General features: G+C 39.8%; 2 protein-coding genes across 3 annotated transcripts in view; both read right to left on the minus strand.

Annotated features, from left to right (window-relative positions):
• The window catches only part of Adi1 (acireductone dioxygenase 1), a 38,151-nt gene extending 25,137 nt beyond the window's left edge, over positions 1 to 13,014 (minus strand). The window contains exon 1 of the mRNA XM_076173521.1: positions 12,964 to 13,014. Coding sequence (XP_076029636.1) covers positions 12,964 to 12,999 — 36 coding nt within the window. The 5' untranslated portion in view covers positions 13,000 to 13,014. The remainder of the gene's footprint in view (positions 1 to 12,963) is intronic.
• Positions 13,015 to 13,999: 985 nt separating this feature from the next.
• LOC143018258 (WAP four-disulfide core domain protein 2-like) lies at positions 14,000 to 21,386 on the minus strand. Of its 2 annotated transcripts, none has more exons than XM_076173518.1 (6): positions 21,227 to 21,386; positions 20,115 to 20,214; positions 17,482 to 17,634; positions 16,596 to 16,757; positions 16,053 to 16,214; positions 14,000 to 14,794 (listed from the first exon to the last, which is right to left on the minus strand). In XM_076173518.1, exons 2-6 carry the CDS (start codon positions 20,203 to 20,205, stop codon positions 14,613 to 14,615), a joined length of 750 nt encoding a protein of 249 aa, XP_076029633.1. In that variant the 5' UTR covers positions 20,206 to 20,214; positions 21,227 to 21,386; the 3' UTR covers positions 14,000 to 14,612. The 2 variants fall into 2 exon arrangements, with proteins under 2 accessions (XP_076029633.1, XP_076029635.1); XM_076173520.1 differs by having other exon boundaries at positions 20,108 to 20,214; positions 21,227 to 21,385.
• Between the last annotated feature and the right edge of the window lie 555 nt (positions 21,387 to 21,941).

The raw sequence follows: 21,941 nt of genomic DNA on the forward strand, positions 1-21,941 counted from the left end.
ACAGGCAAAGAACTCTCAATTAACATTAAACAACACAAGTATAGTGTTAGAACAGCACAAGATTCAAATGCATTATTTGTTCATATGAAAGAATTTAATCATTGTATTGACTGGGCTAAAGCTTCACCCAATTTACCATGTAATTGAATTGTCAACAGAAATATCATAGAAAATAGTCTCATTAGCCCTTCTAAAGGAGTTAATATTAACATTAGTAGTGAATTATACCAGTTAGGTACTTTCATTATTGGTGATATTTGTAAACAAGATGGAAATCTTCACTAAACATGAATCCTTGTGATGTTCTAGGATTATACTTATGTTGTGTTTTTCGATTTTATTATGTGCTGTGACAGTTGATATTAATTTCTTTTGCCTCTCCTAACTAATTACCTATGTTATCTCTTCAGTGGAATACCACTGAAGAGGATCATAGTCCATGATCGAAATATATGGATATCGTCGATTTAATTTCTTCTTATCCAACACAGCGGGTTCTTGTTGAAATTTACGAATGTGTTATGACATTACTTTGTAGTAACACACACACACACACACACACACACACACACACACACACACACACACACACACACACACACACACACACACACACACACACACACACACACACACACACACACACACACACACACACACACACACACACACACACACACACATATATATATATATATGTTGAGACATTCTGGCAGGTTGACGTAAGTGGAGTAGGAAACACAGGAGTCTTAGTCTGAGTTTATTCCTGACTAGGTTAGCTTACCTGCGAAACTAGTCAGGAAGAAATTCAGACTCCTGTGTTTTCTACTCCACTTATATATATATACATATATATATATATATATATATATATATATATATATATATATATATATTTATATATATGTGTGTGTGTGTGTGTGTGTGTGTGTGTGTGTGTGTGTGTGTGTGTGTGTGTGTGCGTATGTACGTATGGCAGGTGCAGCATCCACTGAGAGCACAGATACACCTGGACTCCTTAATTTCAGATGGTCTGATGATGAGAACGGATGTTATGTACCAATGTGGTTTTTGGGAAACCCACCAATAGACTGGTCCGTAATGGACCTCATAAGTAACTAGTAGATTATAATGATACTTCTAAAAATTGGATGAGTTATACTGAGTTACAATGATAGAAGATGAGGGCAACTAGAAGCTTTTCGATCTAAAACGAGATAGGGCTAAAAAAAGAATAAATCATACGTAAATCGACTAAAACATATGAATCTGTTTTCCCTAAAAAAGCGTAGACTCAGAGGTGACTTGATACAGGTGTTTAAGATTCAAAGGGAATTGGCAACATCGAAAGTGACAACATTTTCACAGTGAAAGAGAATCAGACAAAAAACAATGGTCTCAAACTGTCCGGAAATAGATTCAATTTGGAAGTGGGTAGAAACAACTTCGCGAACAGTGTAGTTAATGAATGGAATAAACGTCCTGCAGAGGCAGTGCAATGTAGTTCAGTTTGAAGCTTTAAGAATCATTTAGGTAAGCACCTAAGCAAGATGCTGTAATGATTATAATTTATTTCATATCATTTGTTTTTGTTTTGTTATCATTTGTCTGTTTGATTCTCATTTATTATTAGTTATATGTCAGTTTATCATTATTTAGTATTTACATATTTGTTTATTATTAACTATACCTATGCATTTATTTATGCATTCTATTTGTTATTTACATTATTATAGTTTTCATTTATTCATTTAATTTTTATGATTTTTTCGCACCCGACCTAGATATGGACCAAAAGGCCTCCTGTCGACATGCTCCGCCTTTGTAATCCTTTGTAATAAGAAAAAGAAGAAGAGGATAAGAAAAAAAACTGGCATGGAAAATAACAAAGGTAAACACAGACAAGAAATAAAGACATTATGATTTCTGGCCTCTTCCATTTTGTACTGAGGCTGCATCAAGGGCAGTTGGTGTCTGTATTCATGCCTGTTGTGTGTCGATACTGTCTGTCGGGTGATGGCCTGGATGCAATCGTGCTAGTGTCGTTCTTTCTTGTCTTTGATATCATCTCTCAGTTGGGTTGATCAGTCAATCCGTTGCCCCAGGTCATTCTTGTAGAAAAGCTGCGGCACTCCAGGAAACCAACAACAACACCTCCGATCGGGATCACAATTTTCTTGAAGAAGAGATATTGGGTTGTTGTCTGGAGGCTGTAAGTGGGCGGCATCGTACCACGAGGTATTCTGTGTCTTCTGTTGCATCTGGGCCAGTTTGAATCTGTGGCAAGGCCTAATCTGTGTTACTATTGTCTTAATGAAGGATGGTGTCCTGAAGGTAGGCATTCTTGCGTCGTTCTTGTTTGTTGTGGGAGGATTTTCTCAGTGAGACTTGTAACTGGGTTGTTGTTGTTGTTGTTGTTGTTGGAGAACTGTATATATATATATGTATATATATATATATATATATATATATATATATATATTGGGGATGACAGGTGGTGATGGATACGGAGCTGCCTAGTGTAGGCCTTATGGTCTCTTGCAGTCTCCTTCATTCTTATGTAGGTCGTTGTTGAAGGGCTTGTTTAATTATCTGGGTGGACTTGAAGATAGTTTTGGAGAAATGGTTGTTGATAGCGTTGCTTTTCTGTTTAGTTGATAGTATTTTGTCTTGTATGAGTGCAATGTGTATGTTGTGTTTGTGCAAGAAGTGGGGTAGTTCTGAGTATTTGTTAGTGAGTCCATTTATTATATGTAGTTTGTTTAGGATGTGTTTATGTTTTCATGTGTTTGTGGGTGAGATGGTTGTCTGATGTTGGTTACAGCTCCAGTTATTTGTATATTGTTTTATGTTTGTAAGAGTTTTATATCTAAATGGAGCTTTTTGTGGCATGTGCTGGATCTGATGGATCTGTGTGCATAATTGATATGTCTAGTTCAGGTGGGTTGTATAGAGTCCTTGGTTGGTTTAATGTCGCTGGCAATAGGAGAACAGGGAAGGCAGACACCGGTGTACTGACTTCCTTATGTGAAAAAGTAGTATGTAGAAGAACGTTGGGAGTAGAGTGTGAGATTGTAATAAGTGACTCTCTGAGAAGGAACACAGCCCCTGGAACCAGCCAATCAGCGACAAGGACGAACGAGACAGACGACGTAAGTACGCCTCAAATAACGGCCAGATCCACAAAGAGCCAGCATTCCCATCTCTTCCACCGAGACGACAAAATCCACATCCACGCCACTGAAGAAGAGTCAATGTGACTCGAAATCGCGATATGGCAGCTCAGATGACCTCCTATGGAGAAATCATCTCACACCTTTAAAGAGAGACTAAGATAATCTTGCGAAATAAGGAGAATATCTTAAAGAAAATACAACATGCTGAATTAGTCAAGGTCTAAATATACAGGTCAGACCGTTGGAATTCTTCTGCGCAGCTTCTGACGTCATTTGGCTGAGTCCATTTTCTCTTTGTGATACACTGAAGAAAACTGTGAAACGCCAAGGAAGACAGGAACTATAATATTTTATATATTATATATATATATATATTATATCATATATATTATATATTCATATATATAGACAGGAACTATAATATTTTATATATATTTATATATATATTTTATATAATATTTGTCAGAATGTAACTAATTGCGTGGAGCAGTGCGAGCGAAGGCAACGTCATTTTTGAACGACGGACCAGCTTCAACTGACAGCTATAGGACCCGCTAACCCCACTTTGAGCAGCCAGGTGACGTTCACGGTCCCGCTACGCCAACTCCCTCGAAATTCGGTCGGAAGTGGTTAGACCTTATATTCTTAGATCTTGGAATAAGCTATCATTTGTAATGACATACGTTTAAGAGAAAACTTCCAGCCCATTTATACCCTTATATATATATATATATATATATATATATATATATATATATATATATATTATATATATATATATATATATATATATATATATATACAAATTGTATTCAAGGGGCTGACGACTTGTTTAGTTTGAACGAGAACACATCGTGAGAAAGAGATAGAGAGACTTGTTAATATGGCTAGAGAGTGTGAAACCAAGGAAAATGTATGCACGTGGCTAAATATATATATTCTTATTAAGATAAAGAAAGATTGATCTGATAGGGAAACTGTGACAACGTTTCTTGAGATACGAAGCGCCTTTGTATCTAAGGGCTAGTGCTCCCACAAAGGCCAATATGGCTGCCGAGTCCTTGGTGGCAGGAGGCATATGCCTTGCAGTGTCTGTTAAATATAATCCATTTGCATTTCCCAAAAGTTATCAGTGTTTTATAAATTCTAGGCTAGGAGGCCACTTCCCACTCTTGTCTTATAAGAATGCAAGATGGTCGTTGCATAAAACCAGGATTCATATTTTGTCATAGTTTTTTGTCAAACGTGGAGCAGAATGTTTGTATTCATGTGAAACTAGGTTTTCAAGGGTGAAAAATTTCACTGTAGCGTTGTTTTACTATTCGTAGGCTATCTTGGTTATATAATTACGAGATATATATGAAACTATTATAGTCTGTACGCTCCAAGGAGTCTCTTCAGGTTGTGGCTTACGTTGTGCCAAATCAACCTTATCACATGCCTCTTATGTCCCATCTATTCACCTTGGTCTTTGGATCATGTGCTGGACTCGTGATTGACAGTTATTTCCCTCCCGAGAGAGAGCTCAGAGCTCGTATGACCGATCTATGGGTAATGCTTTGACCTTAGACGCACACACACACCCAACTCCCCGTCCACGAGAGTGGGAGTAGCGACTTGAAGCGCAGCGATACTGAAATTATTTTCAGCCCTGGGCAGGATTCGAACCCGGACCGTCGTAGTGATAGTTTGGGACTCTACCAACCGCGCCACCGCTATCTAATTTGTTTCTATATTCTGTGTATAGTAAAGGAAGCTGGATAGTACAATCAATATCACATTTTAGGATTATAGCAACGATTACCTATGCCCCATCTCACACGTCTCACCTGTGACGCCTTCGACGTGGCAACATGGCGGGGAAAAAGCGCTGTTGCCACGTGTCATAGAATCTCCCACATGTCTCACCTGTGACGCCCTCGACGTGGCAACATGGCGGGGAAAAAGCGCTGTTGTCACGTGTCATAGAATTTATTGAAATCGTTGTTATAATTATAGAGAGTAACAGTCATTGTACTATGCAGCTTCCTTTACTATGTACAGGTGGGAAATAAGAGAGGCATGTATTGAGGTTTTGGCAGACACTATAGAAAAAAACCATAATTAGAACTAGAAATTATATATTGTTGATTTTCTTCATCACAATTATATCCCTCATTATTTACAGCATCAATGTCATCAGTTTCGTATTCTCTTTTATTAAAGGGTTTCAAACATGCCGAACCATTATTACAAGTGCAGAAAGTGGCGCATGAAATCACTAGAAAAAAATCCACAATTACAACTAAAGCTTCCATATTATTCATAATTTTTCCTTCATCACAATTATAATCTTGTTTATGTAAATCACCAATCTCATCAATTTCGTGTTCTCCTGTATCAAAGGGAGGCCGAATTTCTTCCACAGGAGTAGAACATGGTGCAAGATAACTGATGATCCATGCAGCCACTTATCATATTTACATGGTCGTTCTGATTCACAGCCACATTTGACTAACTTAAGGATATATTCAGGAGTGTAGGAAACTCTTTTCATGATTCATGAGATAAGTAATTTTATTTCTGTTATCTGCCTCCCATCCACAGTACACTGCATTAAGAGTAGGTGGTTCTTCTCTTAGGACGCTGTTCCACTGAGCGACCTGCCACTGTGTTCTATGAACATTCTGCTTAAATGATTCAGTTGTAAGTAGCAAACTACATAGTTTTGGTGCCACTGTTGATATTCCAGTTTTCTGTGCCCACAATTTTTTATGACACTGTCATAGAAGAAAAGAATTTTGAAGACATGGAAGTTGTCCATTGCTTGACATTTTCGGTAGTATCTACTGTGAGTTGCTCAAGTTGATATGATGTGTGTCCCTTTCTCAACACATAAAATGCCGTTGTCTTGCCAGTTCCATAGGTCGCTGCCACTGAGTCATAACCAGCTTGGACTTATACTGATAAGATTGGCGCATGTATGCATACTCTCAAGTAGTTTCCTTTATATCAATGCACAGCCACGTGCGACCCATGACTGCTGAAAACATGGACACTGGAGAATTAGGCAGCTCACAAGAACAGTAAAACAAATACATTTTTGTCATCACAGACAACACATACTCTTGATTCTGAGTATTGCTTTGCAAAGTGGATAGTTTGCTAAGTAATTATGATGTCTGCCTCTTCATTTGTTGAGGTAATAGCTGGATAAACACTTTTGTGGCTTTTAGACACTTGTGTTGGTACTGACTCGTCCTCTGTGACTATCAGCTAATGGTTTTGTGTCAGGTTATGTGAAAACTCTTTATCATTCAAGGTGTGTTCGCATATGATTGTATTCAGTTTGTCTTGCTGGTGTAGTTCTTGAGTAATGCACTAATTAGGCAGTAAAGTTCTGGTTTTAAGATGATGGCTAGCGGCGGCTCTTGAAGACCTTGTACTACTTTTGGTGGGAAAATTATGGTATCTGGCGAAACACAGGTAGGCATAAGCTTTAGACAGCCGGTGAGAGAGCCACAATTCGAATATTGACATGAAAGTGTTAGCTGTTTCATAAGCAGACCTGTCAGCGGTCCAAATAGCATCTGGCACATCTACCACTATAGCTGTTGGTCCTGTGGTTAAGTGCTGAGGTACGTTCACTTGGATATTCTTCTTTAGCACTGACTTTCCAGTATCAACCCACATCTGAACATCAGCATGGAACATTGATGGTGGATAGGTTGTCAACTCTGTGACCAGCACCTGTTGAAAGTTTAGGTCTTGCTGACACACTAAAAGGCCAATAGCACGAGCATAGCTTGCTTCTTGGTCAAGAGTAACATATTTCCCGATTGTGAGACGTTTCTGCTTTGTTGCAAAGGTAGCTACTTCTTCTGAAAGTGAGCTGTAAATGTCGTCTGGCTAAAATGTCTCAAACTGGTTCAGTTGCTTGGATCCAGTGCGCAAGGCCATGTCAACATTTACATCTGGATGAACTGCTTGATCACTCAGATGTTGAGCAAATATTTTGTCACATGAGAATCTGGACCTATAGAGCTAATGCATGACGAGAGGCTCAGAGATTGGCGATCATTTCCATCTCGACAAATGCGACTTGAAGACTCCTCTTTGCGGGTCATTTGCGTATTCTCTTCACCCCCAGATATCATCTTGAGATCACCAGCTAAGGTTATTGTTACACCCATAATGAACACCGATGTTGCCATTGTTTGAGGTTCTCTGTTGTTCAAATAATGCCCCTTGGTTCGTGTCCTTTCCTCGTCCAATTTGTCTCAATAAGGAAATCACTCCACTTTCCATTGTAGATATCAGCAGTTTGATACAGTGACTGATTTACCCTGTAAAACCTATCCAGAATTTCTAGTCCTAGTCAGGACGTGGAAGTAATGATCTTCAACAACAGTGAATAAAATAGAAAAAAATTGTAGTAATTGTGTTTCTTAATTTTCATATTGTGTCAACATTCTGTTGTACCTTTGGCAGAAGTCATGATGAAATATGTACTTTGGTTCTATGCTACGGCCATCTTGGCGGCCATCTTGGATATTGCAAAAGGCAAGCGGCTGGGAAGTGACCACACAGCCTCAAATTTATAAGCACTCTAAGAACCATTAAAAAATACAAATAAAATTTTGTTTACAGATACTGCAATATTTTGTCTAAATATATGGGGCGTTTCTAGTGGAGTACTAGGAACTATACCTCAAATACGCCTCTCTGAGGCCTGAACAACCTAAGGGATCCTACTAGTAGCAACAACAAATTCGTTAACATTAATGAGCTTTCACCAAGAATTCCAAAGTACGCTTGCTTAAGCCTTGGCTAGTGATAGTGATCAGAAGAGCGTCTCACAATGCATGCGCATAGGATGTGAATGCAAAAAGAAAATTGTAGCATTGTTTATTATTCATGACATGCATGCGTACAAGTGTTGATGAAAACTAATTAACGATAACGGTTTTTGCGACCGCTGCGAGGACGCTTTCGGACACGATATCTTAGTCTAATAAAGAAAGATCGCAGTAACCAAGACTGACAATATTGAGAGAGGAGAGAAGGAAAGGAATTGGAAGCGATCGTTCTTTAACAATACAACTTGTTGGCGGGGGGGGGGGGAGGCGGGGGGGAACTGCAAGACCTGACTAAGGTGTTGAATACCCAGGCGCCTGAGGTTGTATGAAGGTCACTGAAATCTTCATTGTAATCACAGACACGGGTAGCTGGACTAAGTGTATAACCAATGAGCGCACATGCACCCCCCCCAACCCCTCCACACACAACTCGAAGGCTCTGTGACTCGACTGACTTGACGGCGCAGTGGTACCGTTCTCAACCGCTAAATCAGCGATCCGAGTTCGAATTTCATTCAAGGTAGAAAGACTCAGTATTCCTGCTCTCCAACTCTGGTGGGCAAGGAGGTGTGTGTATGCGTGTGTGTATGTGATTCACCAAGGTCTTTGGATCAAGTGTTGGACTCGTGATCGACAGCTATTTCCCTCCCGGAAGAGAGCTCAGAGCTCATATATGACCGATCTATGGGTAATGCTGTGATCTTACAAGCACATACACATACATCTCCCTGCCTACAAGAGTTGGAATAAACAACTCGCAGCGTAGTGATACTGAAATTATTTCAGCCCTGGGGAGGGGGGGATTCGAACCCGGACCACCGTAGTAGCAGCCGGGAACTCTATCAGCTGCGCCATCGAGTCGTGCGTGTGTGTGTGTGTGTGTGTGTGTGTGTGTGTGTGTGTGTGTGTGTGTGTGTGTGTGTGTGTGTGTGTGTGTGTGTGTGTGTTTATGTGTGTGTGTGTGAGGTCACAACATTATACATAGGGCCATATACGAGCATTGACTTCTCACCAGGGAGAATAATAATTTGTCGATGACGAGTCCAGCACGTGATCCAATTCCTTAATAAATCACATACGCTCACCAAGCACTCATCTAGCTCTGGAAATATTTGAGGAACAGTAGCCATCTTCACAATGCACGCGTTATCTTTGTAAGACCTGCCACTGATGGATTATCGTCATGCTCACTGTTATCTCTACAAGTTTTTCTTTACGTTATCTTCTCCCTCCACTTTGATGATAAACCGAAACCCATGTTCTCTATAATTTCAGTCAACCTATAAAGTAGTTACAATGGTGAACTAGCTGTGTATCTAGAAAGTGTGGTGTTAGGTATTTTCTGGTGCTAGGGATTTCTCCCCGTCTTCTCCTTTCTGCATGGGGGGACGGAGAGGGTGGGGGTCGCCGAATTTATGAAGCGGCCTTGCTGTGGATGTGCTGTGTCTTGCGACACTGCTTCTGACCCAGGGCAGTGGACAGGATGCAGGGATGACCCGTCACCCAGGAGGTGCCAAGATAAGAGGGAGGGAAAAGGGTAGAGGGGAGTGGAGTATGTAGGGGATGGAATGGGTGGGGGTGGTTTCTGTGCCTTTTTCTTTTTGGCTACCCCCCGTGTAGGGGGGAAAAAGCCTTTGGTATATGTATGTATGTAGGTATTTTCGGTATCAGTAATTATAGATTCTTTTATCATTAGGGGCACTATTACACTCAAGAGGTTGCGTCTGAGATGTGGTGTGTGTGTGTGTGTGTGTGTGTGTGTGTGTGTGTGTGTGTGTGTGTGTGTGTGTGTGTGTGCGTGTGTGATTCACCATGGTCTTGGATCACGTGTTGGACTTGTGATCAAGAGTTATTTTCCCTCCCGAAAGAGAGCTCAGAGCTTCATATATGACCGATCTATGGGTAATACTTTGACCTTTACACACAAACACACACACACACACACACACCCTAACTCCCCGCTTGCGAAAGTTGGAGTAACGACTTTCAACGCAGCGATACTGAAATTATTTCAGCCCTGGGCGGGATTCCAACCCGGACCGCCATAGTGACGGCCGGGAACTCTAACCACTGCTCCATCGTGTGTGTGTGTGTGTGTGTGTGTGTGTGTGTGTGTGTGTGTGTGTGTGTGTGTGTGTGTGTGTGTGTGTGTGTGTGTGTGTGTGTGTGTGTGTGTGTGTGTGTGTGTGTGTGTGTGTGTGTGTGTGTGTGTGTGTGTGTGTGTGTGTGTGTGTGTGTGTGTGCGTGTGGGTTATTGGCAAGATAAAGCGTTTCAATTTTTCGTGGATCGTATCTTTATCAACAATCAACTACACCGCAATGTACAAGAGTTACATTGTATTGGATTTCTGTGTGCACTAGAAAGCATGTTATATAGTTACAAGAGATAGTGATTAGTTATAAAGACAATATTGATTAATATGTATTCATAACTACCTGATATGAATCTCGTCTCGGGGACTTGATGACTTCTTCACCTCGAGCTGCCCACGCACGCGAAGGACATCACGATTCTCAGAAGATAATTATTTGTGGACGAGCCTCAAGGGTAATTTTTCAGTCACGACTTCGTCTCCAACAACGTCACGGTTTCGTAATCGTGGCGTTGTCGTTATTGGTTTTCATCATGAATCAACCATCGATGAAAACCACCATGAAAAACATAACGCAACAACGCCACGATCTGACAATCGCGGCGGCGTTGTAGGAGACGAGGACGTGACTGTGTATATCCACACTTATCAAGGCTTGGCGTTATGCGAATCCGCCACACACGCTGACGATTGTCGTTAAGGATTGGCATGAGGACAGGCATCAAGGTGACAGTCGACTGACTGTAACCGCCGTTTTCTTTCAGTTGCGAAAAAGAAGAAGAGTACATATAACTAGATTTTGACGTTTGCAGAACGCCATATTGCTGGGAGAATATCTCAAAACTTTAAATAAACGTCCCCTGATTTTATTTGGGATTTTATAAGAATGTACAGGAGCTTTCTGTGCTTATGGAAAGTGTGCAGTGCGGAACGTTTATATAAAAACAAGACAAACTATTTATGAGCAGCTAGTCAAGTTTTACAAAACAGTGAATGAAAATGCCAACACTGGATTTGATATAGCCAAAATTTATACAAACTGCTTTCTTCTTCAAATTCGTCACTTAGCACTATCAGTAGAGCATGCAAGTCTTCTGTTAAAAAATAATGATGTGCAAATGATGATGAACAAATGTCGACACGCTTTTGTGCACCAGATGACTGTCGCTGTGTTCAGCGCTGCCAGGTCGAATTGCCTATTTTACCCTAAATTCACACTTAAGATTACCCTGTTTGGTTTAAAATTACCCTGTTTGTTAATTATTTATGTATCAAGATCATATATATGTATGTATATGTAAGATTACAATAATATGTACAGTAATTAAATAGTATAAAATGTAGTACACATGTGTACTTACTCGGCTATCAACTCATGCTGCCATTTTTTATATATGTTGGTTTATCTGCTCGGGTTAGTTTATGTCAGTGATTCTCAAACTTTCCCATTTAACGGAACACCTTTCACGTTTGCTGGTACTCGGCGGAACCCCCAGTGACCCCGTCACCAAATATAGTTGGACCCACCCCCATATAGATGGAACTCTCCCCAACACACGCACACGCACACGCACACACACACACACACACACACACACACGCACGCACACACACACACACACACACACACACACACACACACACACACACACACACACACACACACACACACACACACACACACACACACACACACACACACACACACACACACACACACACACACACACACACACACACACACACACACACACACACACACACACACACACACACACACATATGCACACACTGGTTTCAAACTCCATTCACAGTCACGGCCATTCCAGCGCGCTCGACACACAACTTGCATCATTTATACACTCTTAACAAGCCGGATTAAGTCACCCTAGTTAGTTGCAGAATCAGTATCGTCATCCAGGGTTAGGCCAATGGTGCTGCAGTGGACCCACAAGACTACAGGCGTTCCTTTCAACTGAAAACAAACGAGTAAACTGAAAAGTCGATAGCAAGCGCCAAAGGGTTCAGAAAAGTGGAAAAACAAAGGCAAAGGGGGCTCATTTCTTCTGTCTGAAATAAGCAAGCAAATTTAATTTATTAACAGATAAATGGAAATAAATAGATGATTAAGAAGACAGGGATAGGGTCTGTGTTCGAAAACTAACACGCGAGTCCGTGCTCGACCTCGGAAATCCCCAGCTTGCTGCTCGAACTTGAGACTTGAGGCCCTGACCTTGACCCTGACCTTGATATAAAAAAGCATACACCTGTGGGTAATCACGTGTAGCCGAAATCATTGAGATAAAAAAGCATACACCTGAGGGTATTCACGTGCAGCCGAAATCGTCTTTTTCGCCCTGTCCTCCAGCAACGCCAAGGCGGATGGCAGTCACTACCACACGTTGGGAACCGTCCCAAGATCCTCGTGTTCACAAGACAGAAACAAATCCGAACATCTCATGCGGTCTACGGTCTTCTGGTGTAGTCGTTAGCGTCTCGCACTCCTATGCCCTGGTACCGAGTCCACGCTACGCTCATGGTGTGGAAAACCTTCCAATAATACTGCAAGTTGTTGGTGTCCCCCTTGAGCAAGTGGACTTTGTGAACTCTGAGTTCTTATCTCTAAAGAATAGTAGCTATCGATCATGAGTCAAGCAAATTATCTAAGTACATGGCGAACCACAATCTGCAGACGCCTTCAGCACAAAACCTCATCGTAGGCTCATTTGATGTTCCTGGGGCGTAGAGACTACATGCCACACTATCGAACATCAGATGATATACCGAATCACTACCTGTTATCTTGTACTAACGTTACTGGATGGTAAACTGAAGTACTGCAGGTAAACTACTTACTGTACTGCCTACCAGTAGCAGAGTCACTAACGTCATTTAACTCTCACTTGTTTTGAAGGCGCGTGACGTCCTCTGTCGTGGGAGGATGTCGACAGGACAGGTGAAGTCTTCGGTTGGGGAAGCCCAGGTTGGTCTTGGCCTCATCACTAAGAATAAACCTGCTCGGATTCGGTCCGGATGGGACTGCCGGCCCCTGGGGGCTTGCTGTGGGCGCGACTTGCAGAGAAGTGTTGCCATAACGACGTGTTCCAATTCAGTTAAATTTTAACGTCCCTTCGGCTGAACAAAGTCGTCTGTCGATAGCCGAAATGAAATCTACGAAAGGAAACCATGGATTTCGATTTAGTGAAGTCCCCCCCTTTCAGATTACACCGACTGGTCTAAGAAAACTTGATAATATACTAGCCTTTTAATTACACGAAAATTAGAATACATAAAGTTACAGCTTAAAACATTTTCTTTCTTAGTTTTCCAGAACAAAACAATATGATTTGCAACATCGTTTTGTACGCACATGACGATAATTAGACAATTTTTCTTGAGATATTGATGCTCTCGTTTTTCTTCTCTTTAGTTGTGAAAATGATCCCTCTCCTGGTCAATTTGTTATCAACAGACATAGGAATAGTCGTAATATAGTTTCCACATTAGGGAAAACGAACTTAATTTTGTGTTGATAGATTATTTGCTACAGAACTTTGTGTTGAATTTGTTCTTTTCTAGGATAATTCTGCTTGACATGAAAATGGAAGTGTTTCACGTAGTAGCAGCTTCTAAACCAATTAAGAATAAAAAAAAGATTGCAACATAATTGTAGACTTGCCCCTATCCATAAATTGTTAATATATATATATATATATATATATATATATATATATATATATATATATATATATATATATATATATATATATATATATATATATATATAATATATATGGGGAGGGATTTCCGAGTGTTGTTTTGGAAGCTCTCTTCGTCAAATCATGATTCGTTGCTCTTTTAAATTTCCATGGAGGAAGACAAAATAAATATCTTCTGGATTCACACCTTTTATTAATGTATAAACAGATTAGTAAATCATAAAACATGTTTGTCTTAACCACTACAAGAAACTGAAATGTAACAGTGCCGACAACAGTCTTTCCCGTGAAATCGGGTTAGTGGAGGGAGGGGAGGGGAGGAGGAGGGGTAGGGGGGAGAGGAAAAGATCGGTTAGTTGTATGGTCAAAGGAGGTTGGGCCTCTGGGCAAACTATCATTGTTTTGTTAGCAATAACTATCGCCCCTATTCATGGGATAATATCTCATAGAAGTAGTGGAGTCATAGGAATAGTATAGGAGTGATAGTAGTAGTAAGAATGGATAGTAGTTCACACCTTAAACTTGAGAACTTACTCCATACAATATAGAGCCCGCACTCGGAGTGAAGAAAATTTGAAGGCGGCACAGCGCATTTCATAAAAACTGTTGTAAATACAGGTGATGTGTGAGTTTTCTAGATAATGTTTGCTAGTGAAGAATTAAACTGTTTAAAGTGTCAGAAAAAAACAAAACGTGTGCCATTGAAGAAGACAAGTTCATTCGGTGGAAGTTTGTGTCAACTGAAGAGATGAAGGTTCTTGGTGCATTCCAAACACCGGCAATTATTTATCCATTATAGGATGCGGCGAGTGGGAATTTGCATATGCTGCCACATCCGTGTTTGCAGCATTTCAAACCTGGCGAGCACTCACTATCAGCAAAGCAGTTCTCTGCTGTCATCCCACATGAAGTTATAATTCCACCATCGTCTGGGCACACTCCCTCTCTTTCGCCGATCTCCTCTTTGCCTAAACATAGAAAGGAACGAGTGATCACTAAACTTCTCAAAACCATTCCACGAAAATATATACAAAGTTATATCAGCAATAAATCATTCCTATTGTGCAGAATACACTAGAATAAATCATCCCTATTATGCAGAATACACCAAAATGAATAATTAAAGAATAATAACAAAACAATTGCATATCATCAAGTACTGCAGGAAGAGAGAGAGAGAGAGAGAGAGAGAGAGAGAGAGAGAGAGAGAGAGAGAGAGAGAGAGAGAGAGGTGTCTTCATAAATGCCATGACTTTTTCTATCATACATTTTGTGAAACAAATACTAAAAAATAACAAACAAAAAGAAAAGGGATACAAATAGCATGAAATGATCCACAGAATACGTAATGAGCAAAAGAGAATATGGTGAAGAATTGCGCGTTGATATATCAACAAAACTCTTTGGATAAACAAATCGTTTAGGGTGCTTATTACATGAATTACGGACATTTTTCATTAGCGAGTCTATGAAAACGATACTTTTAAGTTGAGAGGAAATGCTATATAGTTTTCTGCATGTTAGGTATAAGGACAGAATTTACCACAAACTAGGGAATATATATATAATGTAGGTATATTCTTGATATAGAACATTGAATGAACTACATAAAGACTATGAAAACTAACTGAAAACGTAAGCAGTATAGTAACGTAAAGAAAACGGGAGAATTCTCATTATGCAGAGGTGAGTCACAAACAGTGGCGGCGCCAGGGGGTTAAAGCCCCCCCCCCAAAAAAAGTGGCCAGCCCCCCCAACTGAAATGAGCAAATTGAAAATTTAAAACACTCATTGAAATAATTTTATTAAGTGGAATTTTTAATTGCCAGGGCTAAAGATTTGTCAGCCATCAGTGCTAGCCCAACCATTAACCCCCTCCCCTTCTGAAATGAGGATAATATATGTGCATTATCATATTACTATTAGCCCCCCCAAAAAATTGTTCAGCCCCCCCTTAGCCTCCCCAACTAAAAATTCCTGGCGCCGCCGCTGGTCACAAAGGCGGAAAAGGAGAAGTCATAGAAAGTTAACAGAATGGAGGGATGAGTGAAGATAAAAGTAATTAGTTTTTTTTTCATTGGATATTAGACTCCAATGATAAAAGAATGCTTCGTAGCTCTAGTCTGTAGGGTGTCACTAAAATCTCTAAAATATCGACTGAATAAAACTCATACAATCTATACAGGTTCTCAAGATTGGGAAAAACAAGTGAAGAACAAAACTTACCAGGACCTGTGCACATATTTCTTCCACATCCATTTTTACAACATTTTAGATCAAATGGACAATCTATATCAGTCACGCAGGGCAATGGCAAATGTTGGTTGCAGGGCACCACAAGTTCGGATGCACGCGGACATACACCAGGTTTTTTAAATGGTGGTGAAACTGGAAACATAAAAATGAAATGTAACAAAAATCTAATGAAGGAGAATTCTTTACTTACTTATCCTTATGATTAAAATACAAGACGCTGATATAATGACATATCATATAATCACATCAAAATAAACTTAGTTATCATTAGCGAGAGCAAAAGGTACTTTAGTTTACTAGAGTAGCGAGATTCAAGTAGAAAGCGACGGTGCTGTACTCTCGCGGAGAAAATACCAAACCAGGAGGTTTGCGCGGGAAGCCGTCACGTAAAGAAAGACAATGAAATACAAATATAATAAGATGAATTTATATAAACTCGCAGTGAAGAAAGAAAAGCAAAACACTATAATTATGTTTACTACTAGTCCACGTTTTGTGAATTGATGGAATTACCTGGTACTTGGCAAGTTCGTCCACATCTATGGGGGCAGCACTTTTCTCTGGGGGCGCAATCTTTGTCTACATCACAATCCTGTAGTTCATTCCTACCACAAAAAACAATTTGTTTGGATATATCCGGGCAAACTCCAGGTTTATGACGGGTTCTTAATGTCACTAGAAACAGAAAATAAATGGTATTAGGAAACAGAAGGAAAATAAATCAGTTAAGTGATTGGATCAATTGTAGAATTTCCCACCCACACGCATGCACTCATCGGTAGGGTCCGGGGTGCTCCACCGTCTCTTCGGGTCGTCACTCCGACACGTGCCGTCGCTCAGGTCATGGTAACGTTTTTTATTACTTAACCTAACCTAACCTAACAATTAATGCTCCTAGGCAGTAAATTGTGTAATAGAAAAACGTTGCCATGGCCAGAATGACGGTTGAACGCTTCGGACCTTTGTCGATCCATGTGTATATGTGTGTGTTGGTATGAGATTCTACAGTCAGTCCAAGTGATTTTTATAACAAATATCTAAAGTGCCAAGTATGATTATAAAAGCGGTTGAATTAACATTCAATCATCTCTTGATGACAGAAATTCACTATCTACTCGCATTTTTTTTTACAGTTAATCGCATTTCTTATTTCTAATGCCTTGTCCCCATGAAACTGCTACAGTGCCTTCAGACACAAGCAAGAAACTGAAATTTATTCGTTGGCAGACCTCCGGCCTCTGAAGATAAACAAAACAACATTTTGACGATCCGTCATCTACAGACCGATGCGGTTTGTCACATCATGTCTTCCTCGCTTGTGTCTGCTGTCACTTTAGTAGGCTTTACAGTGACATCTTACCCCACGACCCCATCGCTTCTCATTTGTTTTTACACTTACATTCTTCAGGTTTCTTGCACTCCCTCCTGCACCCCCAGTCGCAACACTTCAGATCACCCACACAGTTGGCATCACTGGTGCAGCCACTTCTGCCAAAGAGACAAACGGTTTTCCCAGGCTCCGGCGGGCACACTCCAGGCTTGTCTCCGCTGGCTGGTTTCAGATGAGAAAAACGAAAGAAAATGTCATGGCATGAAAAAGATGTATAAGAAAATAGTAAAATCTTAGCCTATGCACAGTTGGCATCGCTGGTGCAGCCACTTCTGCCAAAGAGACAAACGGTTTTAGAAGAAATTAAAACGAAGGTGAATAGAATTGTGGATACCGTCAATGCCAAAGCAGGAGGACTGAAGCTTCCTAAGCTCGTAGGTAACTATGGCTTAGGTTATTGTTACGGTAACGTTAAGACTCACAAAGCAGGATCTCTCCTCAGGCCCATAATCAGTCAAATTCCCACCCCTACTTACGTTATTGCTAAAAAGTTGAACGAGTTACTTACGCCATTTGTTCCTTCTAGGTTTAGCTTGTCGTCAGCCGCTGACTTTTTAGACCTGCTCAGTAACTCCGATATTATGGTGTTATTGCCTCGTTAGATGCCGAAAGTTTATTCACCCATGTACCAATTTTGCGTACTATTAACTACATCCTGGAAGAGGTCTATCCCGAGAATGGTGTTCCCAAACTCGATTTACCAAAAGCGGCCCTCAAAGCTCTGTTAGAAATATGTACAATGGAGGCCCCGTTCGTCTGTCCTCGTGGTAATATGTATAGACAGATTGATGGTGTAGCTAAGGGATCCCCACTTGGTGTTTTCTTAGCAAATTTTTTTCATGGGGATGGTTGAAAAAGAGACATTTAATTGTTTTAAATAGCCGTCAATTTATGCGAGACACATTGACGATATCTTTGTTAAAGTAGACTGCAAATCTGAACTTCCCCTCTTAAAAGATATACTGCAGGAGATTTCTGGACTTAATTTTACTATAGAATTTAGTCAAGAAAACAAGCTTCCTTTCTTGGACATCCTCGTCCAACAAAGTCCCCTTTACTTTAAAACAAGTGTATACACAAAACCGACCAACCCAGGGCTGTGCCTTAACGGAATGAGCGAGTGTCCCCAACGCTATAAAGACTCCACCATTAGAGCTTTCATCAGAAGGGCCCTCACTCATTCCAGTAGTTGGAGTGCCACTCATCTAGAAATAGAGAGAGCAACCCAAGTCCTGGTTAACAATGGCTACCATAACAAGGAAATCAATAAGATTATTAAGCATGAAATAGATAAATGGTACCTACAACATAATGCGACCAACAAAGAAGGTGAACGAATTAAAATCTTATACAAGGCCTTCATGCACTCGGATTATAGTACAGATGAACGCTTAATAAAACAAACAATAAAAAAAATTGTCAAACCCACCCGGCCCCAAGATTTCCTCGATGTTGTCATTTATTATACAAACAGAAAAACCTCATCACTACTCATGAAAAACAGCCCTTCCACGAAAATCCGAGAACTACAAAGGAGTCATCTTGTGTATGAATACTCGTGCAAAATAGGGAACTGTGAGTCCCTACCCTCCTCATACATAGGATATACAACAACAACACTCAGTAGAAGAATCACTCTCCACCTCCAAAATGGTACACCAAAAACTCATACTAACACATGCCACAACACCACTCTAACAAGGAAATTGATGGAGAAAAACACAAAAATTATTTGACAAGAACAGAACACCAAGCGCCTGTAAATTCTCGATGCCCTTCTTATTAAAGAGAAGTCTCCAAAATTAAATCTACAATCAAGAGACCTTCCCATAATTCCGTCCATGAAGTCGACCACTGTACGGAATTCCACCTCCCCACGGAGTTCCACCATCCCACGGAGTTCCACCATCCCACGTAGTTCCACCACCATTCCTCCCCCTTGATAATTTTTACGTGACCTCACCCCGCACCATGAAACCTAATTTTTTTTCCCAATATATAAACATGTCTTATTATTGTAATCAATATCACTTGAAAATGTACAAAGTGTACGAAACGTCGTGAATATATTAAGAACACTCCACTGTGTTTTACTATGAATTTCGGTAATAGTATTTCTGTGCTCAACTAAGCATAAATCTGCAGTTCGCAAAGTAGAGAGTATCAACAAGATCATAGATACAGAAGTCGCTGTATTTTTTAACAAAATATGTTTACAGGAGAACCTGCTGCCTAAATATTCAAATATATACATGTATATATGTGTGTATGATGATTTTTTCTATACATTTCCCAATTTCAATTTGGATTTTTTTTTCTAGATAAGGTTTTTGAAAATTACGGTATGATGAGTAATTCATAGAATTATTCACAGAAATAACAAATCTTGCAAAGGTGAAAATGTGACCCCCCAAAAAAAATCGTCCAAGCTGGAGAGAATTTTCAACATTTCACTGCATTTTATCAGGTTTATCATCTTCAGACATTTGTAACGAAACAATTAAACCTACACATTTTGTTCGTGGGAGAATACTGAACAATTCAAATACCATTTCATTGATATATCAAGTCCGAATTATGCTGGTGTCAATCCGAATATAAAACAAAAACGAAGAAAATGTTGAAATGTTTATACCTCTTACCATCATGCGGCGAGGCATGCACAACCATGACGTAACTGCCCCAGAACAGCAGAAGCGCACCTGCCGTAACTGAAGCCATGTCACGTATCATACTGATTTTCTGTCGACAAGAGGAGAAAAACAACGTAATCAAACTTGATATATAGATTAAAAGGCATCACAACAGTGAAACCAATGTTTTAACAGTAAAAATATAATGTAACCTTTAATGGTAAAATTCTACAGTATATGCGATATTAGAATGATGTAGTGATCCATGTAGATTATGAAAGTATTAAAGAAAACGGATACTTATTACACTGGATCAAAAAGCACGGAAAGAATCTTCTCCATGATGAAATTGGATGCAGAGCAGAGAAATAAGTGAAAACATAAACGAGTAAACTTGAGAAAACTATCAAACAAATTGTATAGTTGATAGATATATCTATCTATCTATCTATAGTTGATAGATGTTAAAGCATATCACTTAGGTATGCATATATATACAAATGAAGCTGGTTTACGTCTATTGCTTCATTAAATAACGACAATCCTTTCTCATCTACTCACTAGTAATTAAATAAGACAAAGAGAGATCACTAAAGGTTGTGACAATCTATTATCCACTCACAACCATTCTCCACTCACATCTATCTCTTGTCCTCTCTCTTTTCTGCCAAGAAGTCAATCCTCTTAATCCAAGGCTCTCTTCACCCCATTTATCGATCCATTTGTACGTCTACCCCTTAAATTCATTCCATCCACCTCTGCCTTCCACACTTTATTAATAGTTTTCCTTCGCACATTCTTCCCATTTGCCCAAACCATTTCAGCATTCTTTAATGAGCCCTATGTACCAACTCCCTTTCGCAATCATATGTAGATTTAGATTTTTTTCATATAATGTCCTTTTTAGAAGTAGTTTGATAAATTTCTTTATCAGTGCAATGACACAAAAATGTAAATAATATCATTACTATTTGTTTCTGTAACACATTCTATTGGAACTATCTTACTCGATGTCTGAGGTTAAGGGCGGGGAAGAAGAATATTCTGAATAAGTTGTAAGGCCGATTAATTTTCTTGCGAGAGTACTTATGTCCTATAAAACACCACCGCGACGATCTTACCGTGTACCAAGCAAGCGAAGTAGGCGTGAGTTGTTCGAAGGCGCTTAGGATCGTCGTACGTGCTACCGAGTCGCTTTCAACTCCGCACTGCCAGAATGGAGAATTATGTAAGTAGCGTTAGTCTTCAGGGCACAGGAGAGGAACACTTCTGTGGAGGTTGAAAGTCCAGTCACGTGATGATAAACGGAGGCAAAACCCAGCACTGGTAATCATATCTCAATTGTGTTGACGGTATTCCCAGACGTTTTGAACAAGTTTCATTTTTCATGACTCGACCATGACTGGTCTCCCGTGATGTTCTTTCGTTCATTTTTGTTTTTCTAACACATTCTTAGCTGATGAGGATTGTTTGGCGTCAGCCAAAAATTCTGTAAAACGGTTTAAACAATAATCGGTGAACGAATCTACTCTTACTTCTTATTCATAATACTCTAAAGCTTTTTTTTACTTCGACCTAAAATCCTTCCTACATCGACCATGGCAACCCTTACCTTCGTAAACGCTTTTATTCAAATTATAAAATACTTGTGCTTTTCATGTTATGCTTAACCTTAGATAATAATGATTTAGGAATTCTACAATCAGGATTAGTACTTTGATAATATTTTGAACAAGAATATTGAGAAAATAACAGGTCCATAAATCCTTGGTGACTAATTCAAAAGGCTTCGCGACCCAAGGGTTAAGACGCAAGGTTTTAAAGGTCAGATGATAT

Source organism: Oratosquilla oratoria, chromosome 34, assembly GCF_046742065.1.
Source record: "Oratosquilla oratoria isolate Oo_2021 chromosome 34, ASM4674206v1, whole genome shotgun sequence".
Classification (NCBI taxonomy): Eukaryota; Metazoa; Arthropoda; class Malacostraca; order Stomatopoda; family Squillidae; genus Oratosquilla; species Oratosquilla oratoria.

Bases quoted from the DNA above. Each gene is read 5' to 3' on its own strand.
- LOC143018258 (XM_076173518.1), bottom strand. From the start codon at position 20,205: ATGATACGTGACATGGCTTCAGTTACGGCAGGTGCGCTTCTGCTGTTC. The intron at 16,758-17,481 runs GTAAGTGTAAAA...TTCTGTTTCTAG, and splicing joins GTGCAAGAAACCTGAAGAAT to TGACATTAAGAACCCGTCAT. The intron at 14,795-16,052 runs GTAAGTTTTGTT...TTCTATGTTTAG, and splicing joins AAATATGTGCACAGGTCCTG to GCAAAGAGGAGATCGGCGAA.